This window comes from Pygocentrus nattereri, chromosome 16, assembly GCF_015220715.1.
Source record: "Pygocentrus nattereri isolate fPygNat1 chromosome 16, fPygNat1.pri, whole genome shotgun sequence".
Classification (NCBI taxonomy): domain Eukaryota; kingdom Metazoa; phylum Chordata; class Actinopteri; order Characiformes; family Serrasalmidae; genus Pygocentrus; species Pygocentrus nattereri.
Window position 1 is genome coordinate 12,116,148 of NC_051226.1, and position 24,500 is coordinate 12,140,647.

Genomic DNA, 24,500 nt, shown 5'->3' on the forward strand with positions numbered 1-24,500 from the left:
TTAATAGTAAATGTGTTTATTTTATGTGAGAGTGTAGGATCTGAGAAGATACATTCGTTTAGTCCTACTATCAACATGGCTGGTTTACACATGTCGACTGTGCAAATACATTTATGGTCAGTAGTAGCAGATCATGCATTTATATCATACAACAAAAGTCTGTCTGCAAAACAAAAGTTCTGAAGATCATCAGAAAAAAATGCCGTTTTGTGGTCCTGTAGGTTACAAACAAAGGTCAGCCTGTAGTCAAGACTTTGGGCAGGTGAAAGACACTGATGCAAAAACAAGGGTACGTCTGCCTATATGCAGCCCTGAATCCTTACAGTCTGCCCAGTAGGGGTGCAGTGAGTTGAGACCAATAAAGGGCCAGCACACAGTCATCAAAATATCAGAATATGCCCAAAATGGTTTCATCCCAGAGCTTTTCCTCCTCAGTCCTGTTGTCCCCTCCCTCCATCCTTTCCTTTGCTTTCTTCTTGTCTTTTTTGCGCTTTGGCCTCTCATCTTTAAGTTCAGTTCCTTCCTCTGTGTGCTCTTCCACCGTGGCCTTCACTCCCTCACCTCTGTCCATACCTTCTTCAACAGATCCTTTGCTCTGGTCTCCTTCATCCTCCTCTTTCTGTCTTTTTCTATGATGCCCTTCTTTTCGTCTCTTGCTCTTGCTGCTGACTCTTCTCTTACTCCTGTATTGATCCTCCTCGCTGGAATCTCCTCTGTGGCTTTTCTCCTTCCACTTCCTCCTCTCTTTATCCTCGTCTGCTCCTTGCTCCTCTTCAAAACTCATTCTCCTCTGTCTCCTTCCTGTCATTACATGGCCTTGTTCCTCCTCATTTTCTTTCTTTCGCCTCCTCTTAGTCCTCCTTCTCTCTTCTTTCTCAGAGTCATCATTCTGCTCTCTACTCCTCTTCATTCTTTCTTTTCTTGTTCTTCGTCGTCTCCTCCTGTCTCTGCTGCTGTCACTGCTGGTATCGCTACTACTGCTGCTGCTGGTGCTGCTGCTGGTGCTAGTATAAGATGAGGAGTCAGAGGAAGAGGAGCTAAATGAATCTTGGCTCCGCCTCCTACGCACTGGTCTACCTGTAAGGCCAGGGATAAGAGGAGGAGGATGGGGTGGGTAGCCTTGACCCCACTGGTGCTGTACTGGGAACCTGCCTCTGAAGCCAAAATGACCAGCTCGATGTTGAAATGGCGGGCGCCAGTGTGGTGGATGGAAGGCAGGAGGAAGAGGAGGAGGAAGAGGAGGATGAGGCAGATGTGATGGAGCAGGAGGAGGCTCCTCCTCTAATGGCTCACCCTCTTTCACTTCCTCCTCTGCACTTCTCTGTCCTGGGCCTAGTCCTCTTTTGGGCTCCAACCCCCGAGCTTTCTGGACCTGGATGTAGTCAGCCAACTCATCCTGGAACGAGTCGTACACTTTCTTCTGTGATTTGCATAAACCAACTATCTTCTTTTCTCTGTCAGAGAAATAAAAGTCAAGATATTCATTTTTGAGAACAAAACATGCAGTCAAACTAAAATACATTATGGGAGATGATGAGAGGAGATATCAGATTAAAACCACTCACTGGACAAAGTGTTTATTGCCCTGCATGTGAGCCTGATATGTCTCTATGGAGCTGAGAGTCACACAGCACACTGGACATGTTAGAGAGCTTGCTGAAGAAAAGAGCAAGAAAAAGAAAGATAACGATGAAATAAGAAGAGAACAACAAGAAAAATGTCAATAAAATAAAATATATAGTACTGGGCAAAATTCTAAGTTCCATTCAAAATGGCCATTAAGTACAAGATATTTATTTATTAGGAGATTTCTGAAGAGAATAGACATAAGATAATCCACTTGCATATAAGGGGAAAGTCAAAGCAACACAAGTTAAAAAAAACGGCATTCCAAAAATTATTAAAAGAAAATATGACACATTCAAGAGTGGGCAGACCACCAAAACTGTTACAATCAGGTTGAGACACAGGAGAAAATCAAACTCAGATCTGAAAAAGTTCACAGGTGTTTCTGCCCATCTTTACATTGTGAGAACAAAACACTATGGGTCTAAAACATTGAAAGTATCATTGTATCATTGAACGTGCAGATGTCACCGAAAAGCTGAAAGCAGGTCTTACAAAAAGAATAAAAAAATGAAAAATGAAATGAAATGTGATATGATATTTAAAAATTGTGATATATTTTATTTGCTGAGGCTACAATGTAATTTTCCATTAAGTATGTTTTCAGCCATTTTTACCGATACAGAAAAAAGAATAACTTGCATTTAATGGCCTGTTGACAGAATATTAAATACACGAAAGGCAAACTCTTCACTTCTGCATGGTACTGTACATCAAAAATGCTCATAAAAATGCTCTGGACCATATTTTATACCACAAACCCTGCAATATTTACATTGAGCTTGGAAAATGGGCTTTATTCTGAACTCACCAACATACACTATGCAAACACAAATAAATCCATTTTCAGTCTCATGGAATGTGTTGCTTCATTTAACAGCTAATAATTAACTGGAAGAGCAAGCTCCATTTTGAGTGTTGCAGCAAAGGGTGCTACAGCAGCTACAATCCAAACATAGACTGGACTAAAGAACCTCATAGTGTGATTCAGGGGGTGCACACCACCACTCTTCTGTTCATTATTTTCTTTTTTCGCCTATGCAACCTCCAAAGCAGCACAAACGTTGTCATGTTTATTGTTGTTTATAGGAATAATAGCAGATCCAGTGTACAGACACTCTGATTAGTACTTTACCTTCCCCATGTGAACTAAAGTTTACATAAATTGATGTAATTTCCTAGCTCATATGCAATGTTTTTGAACCAATATGCATGAACCCATATGAAAATACAGTAGTACGTACCATGCTCAGACTCCTCTGAGAGTTTGCTGAGCATCTCCTGGCGAGCCTGGTTGCGCTGGTGCTTGCGTCCACTATAGTGTTGCTGGGCTATAAGGGGGTTGTTGAAAGAGGCTGTACACAGCTTACAATACTTGTCTGGGTCACTGAGATCGACCTCCTGAGCAGCAGAAGCAGTGCTTTCCTTCTGCTCCTGATCCACTTTAACCCCTGCAGTACCTTCCCTAGCAGGCACAGGGAGAGCCACTGAGCCCGCAGTGGTCCTGATATCTGCTGAAAACAGAAGATAAGATCTGTATGGCTGCAAAAATTGGGCTGTGTAATTGATTACACAGTCATATACAAATGTTTGAACACCCCTAGTGAAATGACATATTCTAACTTTGTCTACAGAAAACAAACAAATAATTTTACTGCACAAATTAAAATACTGAAGAACCCCCCCAATAATTTTTTAACTGGCCACATTATATGGCCAGTAATACATTATATTACGGTGATGAGACACAGGAGCTCATTCAGTGCAAGGCTCACTCTACCAAAATGCACCACAGAGCACCACAGGAAGTCATTCATACCTGTGGCCATCAAATTCTATAACTCCTCCCTCAGTGTGTGATTCACAAAACTCAATACGAAACTGTTCATATATGCAATAATAACAATTGTGTGTGCAATAACTCAGAGGGACACTAACTTAATTTAAATAATTGTAACTGCTTTATACCTGATGTTTCATATTACTATCACAATCACCGCCACCTTACTATATTCTTAAGTACTTAAATCTTGTGTACATACTGCAAATTCTCTATATTGTCTTAAATTATTAGTAAAGTGTTTATTTTTACATAAATGGCTGCAACTGTAACAACTGCTATTTCCCCCTGGGATCAATAAAGGAATCTGAATCTATATGTTTCTCTTTATCAAAATATGTTCAATTCAGCAAACAAAACATTAAAAGATTGAAATGTTACAACTAATTTCACTTTCCTGCACAGTTCATGCAGTCACATGCGTATATTTAGAATAAAATAATTCTGGACAGCACCAAATTCATAGTGAATGATCATGAAATTTCATGTTACTTTAATGCCATTGAATCGTTGTGAAATTTACACCACTACAAAACTGAATACCACAGGTAACACACAGCCGTCCATATGGTAATGCTTGCCTGCGGAGAGTGTAGTGTCGCTTTTCCTCATGTTCTTGGCATGGACTTTACCCTCATAGTGTGACCTGGCGACCACAGGAGAGCTGAATACCATGTTGCACAGCTCACAGACTTTCTCTGGATCTACCTTACTGCTCTGTTAAAGAAAACAAAAAATAAGACACAACCTCTACATTTATAATCTATAAACTAAAGCTACAACTGCCGAGTCTATACTCAATGGGACTTACAGGAAAGCTGCCACACTCTTGACTTTGTTTGTTCTTTTCTGCTTTCTTGCTCTGTAAGTAGATTCTGACTCGCTGAGCATGCTTCTTTCCCTTGAGAGTAGAGAAATATGACTTCACTTACAGACACATGCCTGGATACCATTCATGAATAGTATGTGTGCATTTTATCTTTCTATTCATCCGTATATCGTCACCACTGTAACAAAACCTTGTATCTTTTTCTTTCTTACAGAAGGAAAAACATTCTTAACTTTAAAATACGTTAGCTACATTATGTTTAACATAACACAAAATATATCATTTTAGACCATTTCTATCATAAAACATTAACAAAAGGTCAGCTGTGATTTTCACATGAGGTACAAAAAAATGAATATATAAATGTTGAGAAAACATTTCTAAAGTAAATAAATGACATAATGACATAACAGTGGCATGAATATTGTGAAAACTTGTACAAACCTCATAATGAGAGACTCTCTGAGATTCAAACAGCAATACTGCCTCACACACCTGACAGAAGGTATCGGTCAGCAGGCCTTTAAGAAGTTCACTGTCGTTCTGGGAGTCTGTTAAGACAATAAAAATAGCTGAAAATGGTTGCATGATGATCAAGCACAAAGACAGGCTTAAGAGTATTCTACACTATTCCCAGTTATATTAGTGAACAAAATGCAATAAATACAGCAGAGGAACTTTTGATAACAGATTTAAGAACTAGTCATACTATTCTCCTGCTAAAAGCTTTTTGACATAAATGTACTGGAGAGGTAACCGTGTAGTTCTAAACGTTCCAAAGATAAAAAATGCCTCAAATATAATAACGGGCTTTGTCAAACTGCATGTGAATGAAGTGGGTAATGTGTTCCAGGTACAAAAAATGAGTGTGTGCACCCCTAAGTAAGCACTTAAACCCAAAATGAAATATAGCTCACATTGCTTTTCAAAAGAGGATGTCCTCACTGTCTTTAAAAGTAGATTAAAAATGGTGGGTCTTGGAAACCGACTCTTTGGACTGGTTTCTTAAACAGGGATTAAGCCTAGTCCGGAACTTCATTTTTCCTTTCAAAGTGTCTCCATTCAAAATGCTGTGTAGTTTAAAACTAAATTCCTGTCCAGGAGACAGACCCTTTGTCATTCACAGCAGTAACTGGTATCGAATTTGATATTATTTAAATATCCTACTGCACACAAAAATACTGCTGCACTGTTATGGAGAGTGGAACAATTAATGATTTTTATATTGAAATCTCAATTTGCAAGAGAGCCATTTCAATTGTACCCTACAATTATTCAACACACACTGAACTTGCTTTATTAACACTGACCTTATGAACTGGCAGTCTAGCACACTATCTTCAGTATTACAGCCTGAAGCATAATGGATGCGCTGGTCTACTTTAGAATTTATAGAAAGTAGCCACATTTAAAATGCTGTACTGGCCAGAAAAATTACACAAGATTTCACAGTTAGATATTTTCCCCACATCATTCAGTCCTACAGTGTAGATTTAGTTATATTGAAGGCTTAAGCAGAGCCCAAAGCCCTGGATATAAACAAATCAAAAGGGCTAAGAGCAAAGTTTGATATTCAGACAGACACATTCATACATCGATATCTAAAGTTTCCAAGTTCCAGTTCAATCTGTCTGCATGTTTTATTTTTAATAAGTTCATTCCTGGGCAATATGTGAAAACGTAATAGGATAATATTTTTTTGCTATACTAACGATATCTAATAAGTTAGAACAGAGTAGTGCCACGTTTTAAATATATTACCAAAGACTTTGAATCCAATCACTTGTACTCAACATCTCATACACTGAACAGCACTTAATCCAATTACAGAGAACTGCGCTCTCTGTGATCAAACATGCAGGAAGTGATTTGTAAGTACTGATATCCACAATATTCTCAGAAAAGCATATTGTGATGTAAATGATAAATATTGTCTTACTGACCATTTCTAAAACAAACTCAGAAATAAAGACTATTTATGCTGATTTACCTTTGAAAAAACAACTTAAAGGCTTCTCTAAGGCCAAGGAAATGGCCACACTATGCTTGTATTTCACTCACAGATGATCTGAACTGTTTATTTTTAAAATACATGTTTTGTACCACATGTATCTGCTGCTGAATTCTTGTGCCATCCATAATAAATCTTAGATTTCTCAACCGTCCAAATACTCCCTGCTGAATGTCTGCCACTGAACCTGTGGCGTCCTGAAGTAACTTATCCAGGCATTAAGGTACCAATTGTAACAGCACTGATAAATGCCAATAATTGTCATTTACAGCAATTGTTAGCTGCTAAACAGCTCTAACTAGAACTTATTTCACTAACAGAAGAGTACTTAGTTAGATAAGCAAGTATACACTAGTACTTTTATCCTACTGGAAATTTGCTGACTTAAGCCCAACCAGTCCGTTTTCTAAAAAAAGTCCCTGGCATTATCAAATTATGATTTCTACAGTGGAGGGATTTGTGCAGTATTTTCATCCTTTCCACCTTAAAATAACGTGACATTCACACAAGAACCAAACTCTGAGCTCTTTTCACTACTTAGCTATTGTTTGTGATGGGTGAAAGCTGCAAACTAGCCAACGTTAGCCAGTTTAGCAAGCTAGCTACCGTTAGCTAATTAACCGATTAAACTCAACCACCAGTCCATCACGAACAAATGGTCAGCAGTGGTAATCCGGTACGGTCTCGTTAAAATGTGCTTTAGTCGAGTAAACAGGGAAAAACAACTGAGCTTCGTCAGATAGCCGTTTTTGGCCAGCGCTGAGTGACCATGGACAAACTCACCTTCAACATGACAACTAGGGGCGTTAGTGTTTTGTACTGTGTCGGCGTCTGAAACAGATGCCGAGTCTGGATTAACTGAATCACTGATATCTGTTTCACACGGCGCGCCACCCTCTAACACAGACATGATGGTGTTAATCTCAAAAAACAAAAAGCAAACCTAACCCAACATAGCTGAACACCACTAGCTACTAGCCGCTAGTAAAGATGTCCGCTAGTGACGAATGCCCGAGTCGCAAACGAATCGGTTCTTTTGAACATGTTCTTTTCAATAACGTGATTGATTCACAAGCCACCACTGAATTGAACCCGATGTGGTTTCTACCGTTATCGCCAGTGAAAAAACACACATAGACAATAAATCTGGGTATCAAATCTAATTATGAAAACAGAATAAAAATGATGTTCATTGTAGATATCGGATTTACTCACAGGGATGGAGTGAATAATGGCAGATCGTGGAGTTATTTAGTTTTACTAAGGACACGTTTTTGCCTGTTTATTCAATACTAATGCAAAGACTGTCAGATACATATTTTTAATGTTTGCGTTTCATGATTTTCACTTAAAATATTTCCCTTTTTATGTTCACAAGGAAACTTAAAAATATTTGCATCGGACTATTTCGTCCGCCACTAATTCATTTGACTTGTGAATCAATTCTTTGGAATGAACAGTTCGAAAGAATCGATTCGGCGAACGGAATCAAACTTCCCTTCGGATGTGGTCACGGCGTGAGCGCCGTAGTCCTCTTCGTGTGTGTTAAACGACCGTGTTTCCCCAAATAATTGCATTAAGTTGCATGTTGCCACCCTCTGGTATGTCACCTTTACTGTTATAAATATTGTGTTGAATACTAAATGAATGGGCAAAAAGGTCTGTGGACACAGCTAAGAATTTCACTACAGCTGGCAATCCTACCAGAACATTCTACTACATTAAGTAAACGTTGGGGACATCCATCTTTTGTTGTAGAAAACCACATATTAATTAATTTTCTTTAATGCAAAATAAGTTCATATACAGCTGCCTACAAATGACGGTGGTGATGGTATTGGTGAAAGTAATTCTTATGTCTATTATTTATATTTTCTCTTTTATTTTAATTTTTTTCATATTTTCATTACTCTGACTACTTTTGATATATAAAAAAAACACTTTATTTTTTTGATATATAGATTAAGTCTAAAATGTCTGTACCACCACTTTCATAAATAAAATCTATTTAGGCGGCATAAGGCAGGACTTTTATTTAGGAAAAAACAACGGCACCGCGCATGCGCCTTCACCGTTTCCATAGCAACAGTACACCGACAACTGCGTAGCAATCCGTATAGACAGTTACTCACATGGGATTCACTTTAACTTTTACATTTATTCTTACTTTATCAACAAACTCGAGATAACAAGCTATAGTTAGCGTAAGTCAAAACGTGTCCTTATTTCTGACGGTTAACACTTCGTGGACAAACATTAAATACAACTGAAGCAGCTGAAACAATGCCAGTCCCTCAAAAAGCTGGAACAGTGCGATCCAAACAGGTAACGACATGTAGCACCTACTATCTACACATTATTAGAAATTAGACACTGAGCAGTAAACGAATTAGGGGACTTCTGAATAACAGGCTTAATGTTTTAAGTTTCAAGAAGTCTTGATTATTTTATATAATAAATCAGTTTTCACTAAAACATAGTCCCATGTGTCTCCTGTTTCCCTAGCCATTATGATTCCATGCAAGAGCTTCTTGAGTTCCTTTTGCTGGAGGACATTGAAATTGAAAATAATAATAAAACTACCGTAAAAAAAGAATTCCTTAATTCTTAAACCATTGAGATGTAAACAAAATCATTCAGAGTGATTTGATGTGAAATGTGCCTTCTGTCAGATTTGATCACAGTGGTGGTGATAGGAACCAGATGTCTGAAACTTTTAATGCCTCTAAAAGCTCCCTCACAGAGTGGTAATAAACTGCATGCTTGCCTCTATGATGCCTGATGCTTAGACATTGGTTTACAACATAATTTTTAGACAAGGTTTTAACCTAAAATATATATTTTTAAATTAAATTCATGGTGGAGACATGCACAGGTCATTGTCAGGCAAAATAGAGCCCAAAGAAAACTTTCAGATATTTTTCAGATGTGACACTGATTTATAAATATTACATATAAAAACACAGAGGACACAAGTAAGTTTAGTGGTAGTTTTGGATAGTTAATAGAATTGTAGACATTGTGACCCCTGGTTCCTATCTCCACCACTGTAAAGAAATCTGAGTTAGTAATTTTCTCTGTAATGAACCACTTCACCTGACTGTCTACATCTCAGTGACTAAATTCTGCAATAATATGGATGAACCAGAAAAAAAAAAACTTGTCAGAAAATAAAAGTAGAATTCCTATGCATAGCTCTAATGTTACACTAAGCGGCTAATGTGCATTTTGCTGGCTGTGTCTGGCTGTATTAGGAAATATAATCACACTGGATTTTTATCTCATAAATAGTGGTTTTATATACACTGTCTGAGAAATATATTTACATTTACATTTACAGCATTTAGCAGACGCACTTATCCAGAGCGACTTACAAGAAGTGCTTTGTCAATCTAGAGAAAGTATCTTTGCTAGTTACCAATAGCTTAGAGAAAAAGACAGTCCTGAGCTACCTAGATACTGCTAGAAACAAAATGTTACTGCAGACACCAAGAGAAAAAGAAACGGAGTTGAACGCAGAACTCTGTGCCATTCAATGCAATACAATAACAATAAGATACAATACAATAAATAAAATAAGTGCAGCTTATAGTTCAATGCTCATTTAAGTGCTGTGTAAAGAGATGAGTCTTCAGTCTGCGTTTGAAGACAGCAAGAGACTCTGCTGTTCAGACAGCCAGTGGGTTTTCATTCCACCACCTGGGTGCTAGAGAAAATCTTAACTCAGAGCCTATCTTTACCAGCAGATAGACAGAATTCAATCAGAAGACAAGCACACTGATTCTTGCAGGGAACACCTCCTCAATTTATCAGCCTTGTGACTGATAGTCCGGCCCCTACAGTTCACACCTTTCACTAACCCGAAACCACACCTGAAACTAATAATTGCAATTAAGCACTAGGTACAACAAGACAGCCTTATATAAATATATCCACCACTATTGGAGTTTTAGCTGTCTTCTTCACACAGGGCTCTAATGCTCATTCCCAGTCCAAGGCACCGGCTGTAAAGAATTCCAAAATCTACAGTAAGAAGAAGGTAAGCTCTGTTATATTTTTCTCTATTATTTTTACGCTATTATTAGATTTATTATCTTAGCTGATGTTATAAGAGCAACTGAGATATCTCCAAGTGTGGTTTTATGGCGTAGGATGATGAGGATTGGACAGAGCTTGGCGATGGAGGGGATGAGTGGACGCAGGGGAAGACTCTGCTGAAGCCTCCAGACCAGCTGGACCTGTCTGAGGCAGTAAGTGGGATCATATTAAAATGTTAGCAATCCAGAAGGTAAACCATTTGGGCTGTTGTGGTCCAGTGATCAGAAAGCCTCAAGTATTTAATTGCATATGAAGGGCTTGCACACAGAAGTCTTATATTGGCATGGCCATGACATCACTTAGGGGATGGACAGGGAGAGGACAGGAAGGGCATAGCGCCCCCTATACTTTGTTTGTAATGTCATCACGGATTAAATAGAAGAGCAAATGACAGTCACAGGAATCATTTTATACAGATAAAGCACACAGTTTACGCACTGGAGTTTAACATACTGCAGCCTTAACAATGTGGTGACAGAGCTGAATTCGGTTCAGTTCAATTCAATTCAGTTCTTACTCTAAAGGCATCACCCGAGTCATCAGTCAGAGCAATGCATATGTGTCACACAAGTTAAACATTATTTGATATACTGTTGTCCATGATGGGTGCATGTGTGCCTTTGTGGAAATACTTGATTGCAATATGCATCAGTTAAGTGATGAAGAACACTATTCACAATGTAGTGCACCACACATGCATCATTACTTTCTCTGATATGAGACCAATAATATTCCACTACAAATAAACTTCCTGAAACGTCCTTTCCTGTCCAATCCATCCTTTTCCCTATTTCATTCTTCTCATAAGCATCTCTCTTATTTTATCTCTTAAAATTATGTTTTTAAAACAAGTGACTGTTTTTCTGGATAGTACTGATATCTGGTTTGTATGGAATATTTCACTCAGTTGAGGAGTGGTTCAGGATGTTTTCTCTGTGTCTTCATGTTTAACAAGTTTATTTATGGATTTGTCTGGTCTTGCCAAGTCCCAGTCGTCTTGGGTTGTGCAATGATGTCTGAACTGGGTGAAATTGAGTGTAGCCAATGCGAAAGAGAAGACACATTTCCATTCCAGTGTCTGTGGTTATCTAATTTGTTACGGGAACATGGCTGATTACCCTTGTGAAAAAGAAGCATACTTAAGTGCAACACTAGCTGAAGACTAAAAGTATTTTTTTCATGTATGTTCATGTATTTTGTTGAAATTCACCAAAAAATTTATTTTCTTTTTTCAAAAAGTGTATTTCAAAATTATACATTATTACTGTATAGATGTGAGCAAAATACACTTAAAAAATGAAACATATTGATGCTACTTGCTTGAACAAAAGTATGTGTAATTGTTATTTAGAAGTATGTTTTGAAGAAGCATTCTTCAGTTCATTTTACATGCATTTTATTTGTAGTATACCTCTAACTAATTAAATATGGGTATCACTACACCCAGGAGTACACATTTAAAATATGTTTCAAGTGTCAGAATTTAGGCCTTAACAATTGCTTAATTCCAAATTAAAGTTAAAATCATTGCAACATAAGTTGTAAGTATACATCTATATATAAATTGTGTTTAGTTATTTCTAATGATGTATCGGTGTTGTCAGAAGAAAACCTCATATCTGCAAAATGATAACTTTACAGGAGAGGGAAAAAACTTACTTTACTTTTAATGTAAGTCAAAGGAACCAGATGGTTGTTCAAGTCATTTTGGTCCATTTCTTTTGGTTATTCATTATGAAATTTATGCACAATGTAAAGGACAACAGGGGTTTTCAAATTATGTCAAAAAATGAAAGACAACACAAATGGAGATACAAGGTTTTTTTTTTCAGACAGCAGCAATATTTAAGTGTATACTTAATTATGTTTCAGAAAAGTGAATATACACTCCTTGGCAAAAAATAAAAATAAAACTGAAAATAAAAATAATGGGCCAAGCCCAAAATGGCAAAACATTGAGGTTTCAGTGGTTTTAACAAGTCATTGAATAAATACATAAAGCACCTTGATGTGTTAATAACTTAAATGTTGAAGTTTTGTGTGTAAATTTGCAGAACAGACAGTCAGTATTTTTTCACTCAGCATTGATGGCTTCAAACAGTTGCTGAGCTAGTTTGTGTTTAATGTGAGACTAAATATTCTTTATATATTAAACCTGAACTCTGACCAGACCAAAACCATCAGTGAAAACTATCATATTTTGAGCTTGGCCCATTTTTTTGCCCAAGAGTGTATTTAAGCGTATGTTATAATATTGACATATAATTTAAAATGCATTTTATTTGCAGTATAACTCAATAAGTAGCACTGAAGTGTATCGGTTCTAGTGATATATTTGTAATATGTTCCAACTGTAATAAAGGTAATATCCACAACTTTACATACTTAAAACAACTAAGTACATTTAATCTACAGTCTTTTTAACACAAAAATTACACTTGTTACAAGTTGCTCAAAAATAATACATTTAGAATGTATTAAATGTTTTAAAGTATTAAGTATGTCCTATCATATTAAACACACTTTTGAAAAGTACACTTAAACGTATTTTTCTTAACAGGGGTTGGAAAATGGCTCCAAATTACGAGGCTTATTCCATAGTTGTGGTTCTGTTTGTGCCTGGAAATTGAGACTAGGGTCTACTACGCTTAGCTGATCTCTATCTCAGCATTAATTAATTCCTTTTTCTCTTTTGCTTTCTTTCTTAGGAGCTAAAAGAGGAATTCACTAGAATACTGACAGCAAACAATCCACATGCTCCGCAGAATATCGTCAGATACAGTTTCAAAGTAAAGTCTGACTTACATCACCACCATTACTGGGTTACACAGTGAAGTTTTTCTCTAATTTGTATATGTGACTTCAGCTTAAATGAACTGACAAAAGTGCATGTGCTGCAGGTCTCTAAATGTGCTATCTCTTTACCCAGGAACGCTCCTATAAGCCAATCAGCAGTGTGGACCAGTTGGCTGTTCACTTTGTGCTGGAGGGTAATCTTTTGCACAAGGACTCTGACGAGGCTCGGAGACAGAGGGCTAAGCAAGGGCTTCAAGAAGGTAAGGGTTTGTTTTTTATCAAAGTAAAGAACAAATAAAGAAATCCTGAAAGACAGTGGTTCTAGAGTTTAAGGAAACAATGCTCTGAAATGTTTATTGTTTCAGAGAAACCAGCTGAAGCCTCTGTAGCAGAAACTGAGGACAAACCAGACGGTCCGGTAATAAAACAACTAAACAGTATTCCACATCTGCATTCCACGTATACAGGATGGGAAAACTTAGCAAAATCTCATGTAACCTAATGAGAAATGTTAGCATTCTTTGTTCAGAGTTGCTAAAGGATGTTAAGTTTTAAAATGCTATTGCAAGAGCTGCAATTTTAATTATTAATTAAAGCCTACAATTTTTAAGTGAGGAATATTTTCATTACAGGCTACAAGTTTTAAGCAGGGAATATTTCACTTAATAACCCAGAGCCTGTGAACTGCCTGTAGATGAGTTGGACATCTGTAGTCAGAAACAAAGGAACACCCATATGATGCGTATCTTACAACGCAACCACAACTGGCACTCTTGCGCATTGCGCTCAACGCTTGGAACAAGTCAGAAGAAAAGATTTGCTGGTCTACTTGGCCCCAAAAACAGCTTTGACCTTAATTTATAGAAATCCTCACAATTTAGTCACAATGTTAATCAGAAAAATTGTAATTAAGATTTTTTTCAAAATTGTTCACCCTTAGCTACAGAACTGGACTATGTTTTGAACCTTATTGGTATAAAAAACAGATCTGACCTGCCTTAACAGTGTTCAGCACTGTTATTTCTAATTAGGTTTATTTGGCTTTTTGTCTGTAAAATGTAAAGTGTTCTGTAAAGCTTGTTCATGCTCACAACAGATGCTGCAAAACGAACACTTTTGTGGAAAGGATGGATAGGAATTAGCAACTTAACCTGCAGGCTTACTTCTCAGTAACTACTGCTAATTACTAACTACTATGAACTTTTCAGTAACTACCAGTTGCTTGACTTCTGTGGGCAAAAAAGTTATATTAGTTATTTATAACTCTTTAATCTTAAATGATCAAACATCAAGTCTTTTTTATTTATAAATCTAAATTCTTGAAAAAAATCAACAGTCCATATAAAATATGTATGTCCCAGAGTAAGGGTTCTCTGGGATCTCTGTTATCTTATTTGGCCAGTGGTGTATCAGACAGCTAAATATGATATTATTATACCCAAATAAGTAATTTGCTGTAAACAGTTAGGTTAAAGTTAGATGCTGGTAAGTATGATACATTGTTTTGTTAATTGAAAGTAATCTTTTTATGTGGAACTATACTCATTTTATTGCACCAGTTATTCCGCTGGTAAGTACTCTGAAACTAATATTTAGATTATGCAGTTTTGAGAGTGAGGAACTCAAGTGTAGACCCATATACAGACCTTTAGTTTTTAAAGGGTTAATAATGGTTGGATCTGAAGATTCTTTAGTGAAGATGATGTATTTGACAGCTGTGTTGACCTGTGTTGCGCAGGCAGATGTAGCCGAGGATGCGGGTGATGCAGAGGAGGGTGCTGGAGACGAGAGGCCTGACAGTGTGGACGTCAAGCCGGGGATAAAGGAACGGAAACTCACCAACCAGTTCAACTTCAGCGAGAGAGCCTCGCAGACACTTAACAACCCTCTGAGAGTAAGAACAGTACTTTATCCTAGCTCAGAACTACTGCACAGGTCAATTCCAGCACAATGCCTTATTATCAGACCTATAGGCTGACTCACATGTAAGCTGCTATTTATCTCAATGAGTGGGGATGAAAAAGACGGGGTTGACACGATGAAATATTTATTTTTTCATTGTCCTGTCTCATTTTCATTAAATAACACTGGCATTTTGGAGCAGGGAAAACATCCCCATGACTGGGAAATAAAAAGGCTTGTTTTAGCCTAAAGACATTTAATTATTTGTTCTTTCATTGTCCTTTTCCGTTTTCATTAAATCAGTCTGGTAACTGGAATATCTCCATTGTATGGCTGGGTGTATTTGTGCTAGATATGGAAAAGCCCTTCAACAGTATTTTTTCAGAAAAAAAAATCAAACACAAAATATCTGCTCGTCAAAAGACTGTGTTGTTTTGCTTTTAGTAACTGGTTGAAGGGCCCATATTGTGGAAAACTGAAATTTTCTCACTTTTCTGAAATAAAAGATTAATATAGTATAGAAATATTGCTAAAGATTAAAAACAAAGCAGTTACACCAAATCTGTAAAATCTGTATGTGAAAACTAACCTGAAAAACAGCCAGTGGATTCATTGTTTTTGTGATGTTACAAAAACCATCACAGTTTAGCCTCACCCATTCATGCCGAAGTTATATGGAGTGTTTCAGCCCAGAATGCTTTTTCTGTCAGGCACAATAAAGGGTGGCCAATCAGTCTTTACAAATCAGGCAGTTTAATTCTAAGGATAAAGGGAGATATGGACATATACAATTAATTATGAAAAATTATTAGTGGACCAAAAAATACACAAAAAGTCTTCTTTGTCTTTCTTTCTGATCTCATTGAGGTCTAGGAGAAACTACAGAGATGTTAAGGAGCTCTCATTTTTCTATAGAACCACAGATACACCATAAATGCACCTCAGGTAGGAATTAAAGTACCTGAAAAATATGTAGGATATGTGCTCTTTAAAACTCTGATCTTTCTGCAGGAGAGAGGATGTCAAACTGAACCTCCTCCTCGTGCCACGTTTTCTGCTACTGCTAACCAGGTAGGTGAGAATATATCTATTTTCTGAATATATTTAATATCTATGTTGCCGTTGCAAAGATATTGCACTGTCACAGTAACTACAGTCACCTTCAAAGACAAAAATGAAAGCTGGGAGTCTGTGAGTAAAATAATGTTAATGGGCATTTTTACATAAAAAACTTAATTGTAAACATAGGCCAAATCTCATCAAACTCATCTCACAACATGTGACGTCCTCAAACGTTTCAAATTGTTTGTATTATGTCAGATAATGTGATGACTCAGCAGATACTACTGTTTCGTCTGTGCCTCTGCTTGACCTCCTTTGTTATGAAATAAATGAGGAGCACTGCTTTTAAACTCTGTGTTTGTAGTGGGAGATCTATGATGCCTATGTGGAGGAACTGCAGAAGCAGGAGAAGAATAAGGAGAAACAGAAGGCTCTCCTTTCTAAGAAAGAGGAAGACAAAGGCAAGAAGAAGACAACAATGGTGGAGAATCCGGTAGGAGCTTTGAGTTTTTCAGGTCAATTACAACACACTCATACAGTCAAAGGAATAATTAGGCAAAATAAATCAAGTTTACACAAATTAATCTCAAATAGACTTAGAATAGAATATGCTTTTTGACACTATATGACATACTGTAATCTATACATCCAGACAGTTCATTGAACAGCTAAAAACCATCTTGATGCCTGACTTTTGTCTATACTTTTGTTCCTTTTTGTTCTATTTCTAAACATAAAAATGTGCATTTATTATGTAATTTAGTTCATAAAATATGTACATTATACTGTAAGCATTCAAACACATTATAAAACCTAAATCTCTTAGGCTGTGCTCAAATTATGCAGTGCTATTATATTTCATGATTATTTTCTATTCTTATGAAACAGAGTGATGACATAACCAAAGTTGCAAAGGTGTCCAAGATTGTTGAGCGCATGGTGACTCAGAACACCTATGATGACATCGCTCAGGGTAATTATCCCTCTTTAGAACTGAATAAAGCAATGATATAAGTGTGCCTTATAAAAGAGAGTTTTCATCTACCTTTCTCTCCTTCTTGGTCATGCCAGATTTCAAGTATTTTGAAGATGCATCAGATGAGTTTCAGGAACAGGAGGGCACACTACTCCCACTGTGGAGGTTCCAGTACGACAAAGCCAAGCGTCTGTCAGTGACAGCCCTGTGCTGGTCTGTATGAATGTTACAGCAAACTAAGTAGTCTTAAAATTTATAATAGACCAGATATAGATCAGACTACTTTGCCTTCAGTTTACATTGCTCATTAAAATGCTTTGATGACATGTTTCACTTTGTCCACTGACTCACTTTTTGAAATAAAACAGCTTGATGTAGTATGTAAACACTGTTAAAGTTTCCAAACATACCATTCACGTTCTAGTCCATACAGTCCAAATATGGAAACCAAGCTGCCAAAACAACCCATTTTGAATAGTTTTTTTTTGTGATGTTGTGAAAACCAACACATTTGCCTATGTAGCTTCTAGCAGTTTATCTCCGCCCGTTCATACTGAATTTATAAGGAGTGTTTCAGTCTAGACTGCTTTTTGAAATAGGCACAGTACAGGGCGGCCAAATAAGACCAAGATCTAAAGTGCCTTCTACCTAATATGCTATTGTTATTGCAAAACAACAAAGAAAACATTAATGAAAATACTTTGAATATGTGCTCTCTATTTCAGGAATCAGAAATACAAAGATCTGTTTGGTGTAGGACTTGGGTCATGTAAGTCATTCCTAGATTTTTATACATGAGTGGAAATGATGTTTTGTTCTGAAATCTTCCCTAGAATTTTTATCCTTAATTTTGAGCCTTTGTCCCTTTTAGATGACTTCACTAAGCAGGGTCGAGGCATGCTCCTGTTCTATTCCCTGAAGAACTCCACCTACCCAGAGTTCATCTTCCCAACTCTGTCTGGGGTTATGTGTCTGGACATTCATAAGCAGCTCTCCTACTTGATGGCAGTGGGCTTCTATGATGGCTGTGTGGCCGTTTATAACCTGAAGGACGACGGGCCGCAGCCGGTCTATAAGAGCACTGCTAAAACAGGCAAGCACACGGACCCTGTGTGGCAGGTAGGGACCGCACACTGCACAGGTCAGTGTGTTAAAGAAGAGAAGTGTGCAGATCTTTAAGACTCCTGCAAGCTTAGAAGTTGCTCTAATTATTCAGTGTTTCATGTACAAACTAACACTACATCTAGTTACAATCGAAAACCTTATACAACTAAATTTCTTTGAATTAAATGTGCACTTGGTTGGTGTTCGGTAAATATTGACAATGCCCACGATATACAACCCTTTGTAAAAGTCAGAGACCACCTTTCATTTGTTTCATTTCCTGTCAAAATGGCCATTTATTCATTTTTCAATACATTTTTCTGAGAAGAATAGATATATAATAATCACTTGCATAAGAAAGAAGAAAGTCAAAGGGAAATAAATGAAAAAAACGTGACTGGAGTTCTTGAAACAACTAGGCAAGACCCAATCGACAACCTAGACTGTCATCATCAGATCAACAGCAATTAAAGCAATTAAAATCAACTCCACTCCTGCCTTAGATCTGAAAAAAATCCACATATTTCTGTAATCCTTCCACTGTGAGAAGCCAATTAGTGCTATGGGTCTGAAAGAATGTGTAGCTGTCAAGAAGTTCTTACTGATAGTGGAAAGAGGAGAAAAAAAAAGAAAATGTCCAACTCAAAACAAAGAGGTGATTAGATATAATCAAAGAAGCTGTTGGTGTTCACAGAGCAATGACCTGTCTGTCCCAGAGCCCAGACTTCAAAATCACTTAATGTGATAATGGTGCCATATTCTCATATTGCCCTTCCCTGTGAGCTTCTGATAGAGTGTAGGTATAATAAAGGTAACGTTTTCCCTTCAGCATTGCCTTTGACAGCAGCAGTTGCAGTCAAGCTGCAGTGTTTGATCATGTTATAATAAGGCTGTGTGTTTTGGGGGTGTCGCAGGTGCTTGCCCTGAACAAAAATCTATTCTAATGCAAAATTTTCTGTCATCTTCTGACTTGATTACACTTGTTTTATGTTACCCACAGGTGAAGTGGCAGGAAGATGACATAGACAACAATCATAATTTCTTCTCGGTCTCCTCCGATGGCCGTGTGGTATCGTGGACCCTTGTGAAGGTACTGATGGACACTTTTTAGACTTACTCCACATCTCACCATTGTTTCTGTTTGTGACTGTAATTAATATATATGCTTAAATAATATCAATTATTTGAACTGCAGAATGAGCTGGTGTTCACAGATATAATTAAGCTGTCGATAGAAGGACCTATTAATGAGGGACAAGAGGGCATGCAGCTTCCTGCTATGGGTAAGTCATTTACAGTGAGTCTCAAAATCTCTCCCAAACTCACAAACGCACATGGTTCATTTTACTAACAAGCAATACAACTCAACATGTTTGTTGACATCTTGTATAACCAAATTATTTATTTCTTTATTTAATAAAAAAATGTATTGGTTTGCAGTGCTTTACTCTTACTCTAGCATATTCTATGTAAAAAGAAGTGATAGCAGTATCTTACATTTGTTTCTTTATAAACTCCCAATTCAGCACACCCGATTTGCTAAATCAAGCCTTCTGGAGGAATAAGGTGAATCTGATTAGTGCTGCATCAAAACACTGCAGGAAAATCAGCAGTAGCTGAGCTCATTAACAGTCACTTAGCTGGATACTAGCATTTAGTCATACCCTTTTGTTTTGTCTGTTATTTCTTGAAATGCCCTCAGTCCTGAACAGTTTTGAACATTATGCATCTTCACTCTGCTTCAGTCATGTATTGGTGTCAGACTAAAGACTGTGTATTTTCCCTTTCATTACAGCCTGTGGAACATCTTTTGATTTCCATAAACAGACTGACTACCTTTTTCTTGTTGGCACAGAAGAGGGCAAAATTCACAAGGTTAGTTGCACCTGTGATGGGAGTTTTCTATTCGCTTTTAAACCACTTCTTTGCTGTCACTATATTAATTGTATACCATACTGTGTAAAACTCAGAGACCCACCTTCTTCAAGAAAAAAGGCAGAAAATATGTTTAGCAGAAAATTAGACAGCAGCCTTAACAACTGATTAAGATCTTTGTTCACTATTTAGTGTGTCCACTGTTTGTCTTTATTGCAGCTTCCATTCTTTTCAGGAGATTTTCTTTCAGTTTTTCAAAGAGGTCTGCAGCGATGTTTTTGCACACCTGCAAAGTTCAGTCTTAGCAGTTAGTTGCATTTTCTGTATCTCATGGTCCAAGTAATTCCAAACACACTCACTGATGATTTTTTTGTCTATTTGCTTTTCACAGTAAGGGCTACTTGACCGCTACATATCCTTTCAGATCCATAGCCTTGAGCTGCATTTTAACAGTGTAAGGAAGGACAGAAACACTTGAGGATTGTTTCAGATCTGATGCAGCAGTGGAGCTTGATTCTCCTCTCTCTGATAACTGAAAGCTTTCTATTGGTGATGATTTTGGTGTTCTACCAGGCCTTGCTCGGTTGTTAGGAATCCTATTTTTTCTACATACTTTAATCATTTTTTGAGGTCCAATTTTGGAAACTCCTGTTTTTTCACTTTTGTTTCTTTGATTTTGCCCTTCATAATACACATAGATAATTCTAAATACCACAATTTCTAATACCATGTTATCGTTGCATTGTTTTATTATTGTTATTACATGTCCTTACTTTAGTCTATGTGACTCCCATTTTATGTTTGGAGCTGAGGGCTGGTTGCTTACTGTGTTGTTGAGGGAGTATTCCTGCTGAGTGTTCGCTGTTTAAACAATGTGTGACATCCTCTGAGGAGAGAGGAAGTGTACTCATTAGTTCACCAGCTCAGCTCAGTGACTGCCTCATCCCACCAGCCAATGTGGCAGCAGGGGGCAGCATGAGTTAGCTTCAGCTCTTCTTCCCCCTCTCTCTCATAGCATATATTCACTGTAGTAGTATAGGCACAGATTTACATTAATCTGCACCAGGAAGAAATAGTATTTATAGCTTTGAATGTTGCCCTTTTTTCTGGGAAGAGTGCTGGACAATATTGTCTAAATAGGCTGCAAACATATGCAAACATATATTTATTTCATTCTCAGAATAAGAATTATTCCACCACTCACATACTGACCCTTACTGCATATATTTTATAAAAAAATCTAAATAAGTTAAATACCAACCTTTCAGCCATAGGCTGGCTATACTAGTAGCAGGGTGTTGAACTGTAGAGGATGCAGCAGGGTTTATTAGGGTTTTTGTGTCCCCAGAGCCTGGCAGACACTCAGCTTTATTTTTACATTTACATTTATGGCATTTGGCAGACGCTCTTATCCAGAGCGACTTACAGTTTGATCATTATTTACACAGGTAGGCGAAGGTGGTGTTAGGAGTCTTGCCCAAGGACCCTTATTGGTATAGTGTAGAATGCTTACCCAGGTGGGGGATTGAACCCCAGACTACAGTGTAAAAGGCAGAGGTGTTATCCACTACACTAACCAACCACACAGGTTTATACAGGACATCCTCAGTGACTGGTGACAATGGTCACCCTGTCGCAGTCCTCCACCTGTCCTCTCCCTTTATCAGGGCAGACAGGACTTACACAGGCTTCAAACAGCAGCCGTACAGCTGCTTGTATTTGTTTGCAAGTGCTACATCTAAACTAGCCACACGTACCACTGTAATACGATATGCTAATACATGTGTGATGATGAACTGGTTGATTTCCACCAGCACAACCCAAAAACTCAAACTGCTGCAATATTTTAGTGTTTTAGGCAAATGACTGAAAGTGCACTAAGAAGGATATCAGAGCACCTGAGAGAGAATTCACACAGAATGCAGTTCATAATCTGCTGTTTGAAAAAACAAGCCGAGCCATCTCTGATTGGCAAAGACATTGTGGAGGAGCGCTTTCGGGGACAGTCTAATCCTCTGTGTGCCAGAGACATGCCGCAAGCTCAGACTTCCTCTCACTCTGTCTCTGCAGACTGACAGGCGGTGCTGGGCTCTGCTACCTTTCTAGATTTATCCCTCGATTTAACCCTGTGCCTCCCATCACAACTTTTCTTTGCCCTTTCAGCTACATTCTGCCATGACACAAAATATATAATATGATATGTACACTGATTTGCCAGTTTATTAGTTACACCTACCCTGAAATTACATTCATTGGCCTTTTCTTCATGTACATTTACCTTATAGGTGCACTTTACAGACTGTAGCGCATCAGCTTTATCAGCTACCTTTTAGACGATGCTTAGAATGGTCTACCACTTGAATAGAATCTGATTAAGGGTGGTCCTATTGTGGCCCTTTGCCATGGATAGAGTAGAGTGAGCTGATAAAATCTGCAGCAATACACAGTACAGTCAGTAATCGTAAACCTATAAAGTGCTCCTATATGATATATGGTATGGAAACAAGTACAAGTTATTCACAGAAAATTGCCCAAAAACCTCAACATCTAAATGTGGCATGAATTTTTCAGTATTTAGTGTGTCAGCCTTTGCCTTTATTACAGCTTCCATTCTTTTTGTAGGACTTTTTTCAAAGAAATCAACAAGGGTATATTTCCACAGTGTTAGATTATGGTTGAATTTTCTCCTTCTCACAAACCAAGTAATCCCAAACACATGTAAAACACACATGGATGGTCAGCCGATTGTTTTTAGAACACCAGCAACTTCTTTGCCTGATTCTCTCTTCTTTTTTCTTGTCATATCTAATCACCTTAGATATTTCTCCTGAAAATGAATGTTGTACTTTTTGACAGGATAAATAAATAAAGAGTGGTTTCTGACATGGTAAGTACACTTAATAAACTTGTAAATCAGTTTATATGCCATGTTATGCCACATCTCAATTATACCTCTTCAGCAGCCTACAAAGAAAAAAGAATGAAATGTGGAACAAAATGAGTTTAAAAGAAACAATGAAGAAAATTAGTTCAGTTTTGAAGCCAATTTCTAAAGGGATAAGTGAGACTGTGAGTGTTTGTGTGTGAACAGTATTTGCATGTCTGTCAGTGAAATGTGTTTTCACTTGCAGTGTTCCAAATTCTACTCCAGCCAGTTACTGGAGACGTATGTAGCGCACAACATGGCGGTGGATGCAGTGAAGTGGAACCACTTCCATCCTAAAGTCTTTATCTCCTGCAGCTCTGATTGGACTGTCAAGATATGGGATCACACCATTAAGTATGTGCAGCACTCATCAATCACATCCTTGATACACGCATTCGTGTGTCAAAGCAACATAGCAAGATTACACAAAGCCTAAACCACAGAGCAGTATCTGAAATTAAAATCTGTGAGGTTAAGTAAATGAGATAAACGCAGGAAGCTTTCTCAGAAACATTATATCCTCACTGAATAGAGGAAACCCATCTGAACCCTATTATCTTTACTTCAGAAATAGCAAAGTTAAATTAAACGCATTATACCACTAGTATTGTTATAAACATAATTAGCTTGTCAGTGCCACCATTTGACAAATCAATTAGCCAGTCTGTAGTCCATCAAAGAAAGACCCCTTGGTACGTAATGATCATAATTATTCTGTCATTTTGACAGAGCGCACTATGCCTGGTGTAGTGTCTCTTATTGTTCTCTACTGTAGTTTTTAAGGTGTGTTTACTGGTGCTACCTAAATTCGCCAGCAGAGGGCTCTAGTCAAATAAGAAAAGAGATTACTGTGTTTACATTTCTGCAATCTTGCTTAAGCATGTTTTATGATCTTAGATATTTACCTCCCAAATTGTTTATAGGGTCTCTTTTTGAGAGTTATTGAAAGCATACTAGTCGTCAAAAACTTGTGTGGATTGCAGTAAAAATCAGAAGTCTTCCCTATTGCTATCACTCATTGTCCACAAAACAAGCAATAATTTAAGGCTGCTGTCCCTTCTGTAGTGAATTAAATCCACACACTGTTATCTGATGGAAAAATGCAACCCTATGGACAGGAAAGATGCTACCAGATATTGCTACTATTCACAGGGTTTTAGAGCCTGTCTGTGGGAATTTGTGAATTTCTCACCCTACAAGATATCACTTGTGACATCAGGCACTGATGCTAGACAAATTTTCCTGGCTCGCAGATGATGTTCCAATTCATCCCAAAGGTGTTCAGTGGGGCTGAGTTCAGAAATCTGTGCAGACGGCTGGAGTTCCTCTACATCAAACATGTCTGACCATGTCTTTATAGACTTCTGTCTTTATGCTCTGGGGTTGCAGTAATGTTGAAACAGTAAAGAACCTTCTTCAAACGTGTTGCCACAAAGTTGGAAGCATATAGTTGTC

At 37.6% G+C, this 24,500-nt stretch overlaps 2 protein-coding genes across 2 annotated transcripts in view; one reads left to right on the top strand and one right to left on the bottom strand.

Moving 5' to 3' along the window:
• On the bottom strand, positions 1 to 7,297 carry zmat1 (zinc finger matrin-type 1). Its single transcript, XM_017713606.2, has 7 exons — positions 7,090 to 7,297; positions 4,740 to 4,846; positions 4,278 to 4,367; positions 4,048 to 4,183; positions 2,871 to 3,137; positions 1,566 to 1,656; positions 1 to 1,454 (listed from the first exon to the last, which is right to left on the bottom strand). Exons 1-7 carry the CDS (start codon positions 7,214 to 7,216, stop codon positions 389 to 391), a joined length of 1,884 nt encoding a protein of 627 aa, XP_017569095.2. The 5' UTR covers positions 7,217 to 7,297; the 3' UTR covers positions 1 to 388.
• Positions 7,298 to 8,395: 1,098 nt separating this feature from the next.
• The window catches only part of dnai1.2 (dynein, axonemal, intermediate chain 1, paralog 2), a 36,615-nt gene continuing 20,510 nt past the window's right edge, over positions 8,396 to 24,500 (top strand). The window contains exons 1-17 of the mRNA XM_017715394.2: positions 8,396 to 8,631; positions 10,277 to 10,345; positions 10,458 to 10,556; positions 13,113 to 13,193; positions 13,334 to 13,460; positions 13,566 to 13,618; positions 14,939 to 15,094; positions 16,114 to 16,173; positions 16,529 to 16,657; positions 17,053 to 17,137; positions 17,236 to 17,353; positions 17,866 to 17,909; positions 18,012 to 18,259; positions 19,245 to 19,334; positions 19,440 to 19,527; positions 20,040 to 20,119; positions 23,251 to 23,399. Of these exons, the coding sequence (XP_017570883.1) occupies positions 8,590 to 8,631; positions 10,277 to 10,345; positions 10,458 to 10,556; positions 13,113 to 13,193; positions 13,334 to 13,460; positions 13,566 to 13,618; positions 14,939 to 15,094; positions 16,114 to 16,173; positions 16,529 to 16,657; positions 17,053 to 17,137; positions 17,236 to 17,353; positions 17,866 to 17,909; positions 18,012 to 18,259; positions 19,245 to 19,334; positions 19,440 to 19,527; positions 20,040 to 20,119; positions 23,251 to 23,399 (1,718 nt within the window). The 5' untranslated portion in view covers positions 8,396 to 8,589. The remainder of the gene's footprint in view (positions 8,632 to 10,276; positions 10,346 to 10,457; positions 10,557 to 13,112; positions 13,194 to 13,333; positions 13,461 to 13,565; positions 13,619 to 14,938; positions 15,095 to 16,113; positions 16,174 to 16,528; positions 16,658 to 17,052; positions 17,138 to 17,235; positions 17,354 to 17,865; positions 17,910 to 18,011; positions 18,260 to 19,244; positions 19,335 to 19,439; positions 19,528 to 20,039; positions 20,120 to 23,250; positions 23,400 to 24,500) is intronic.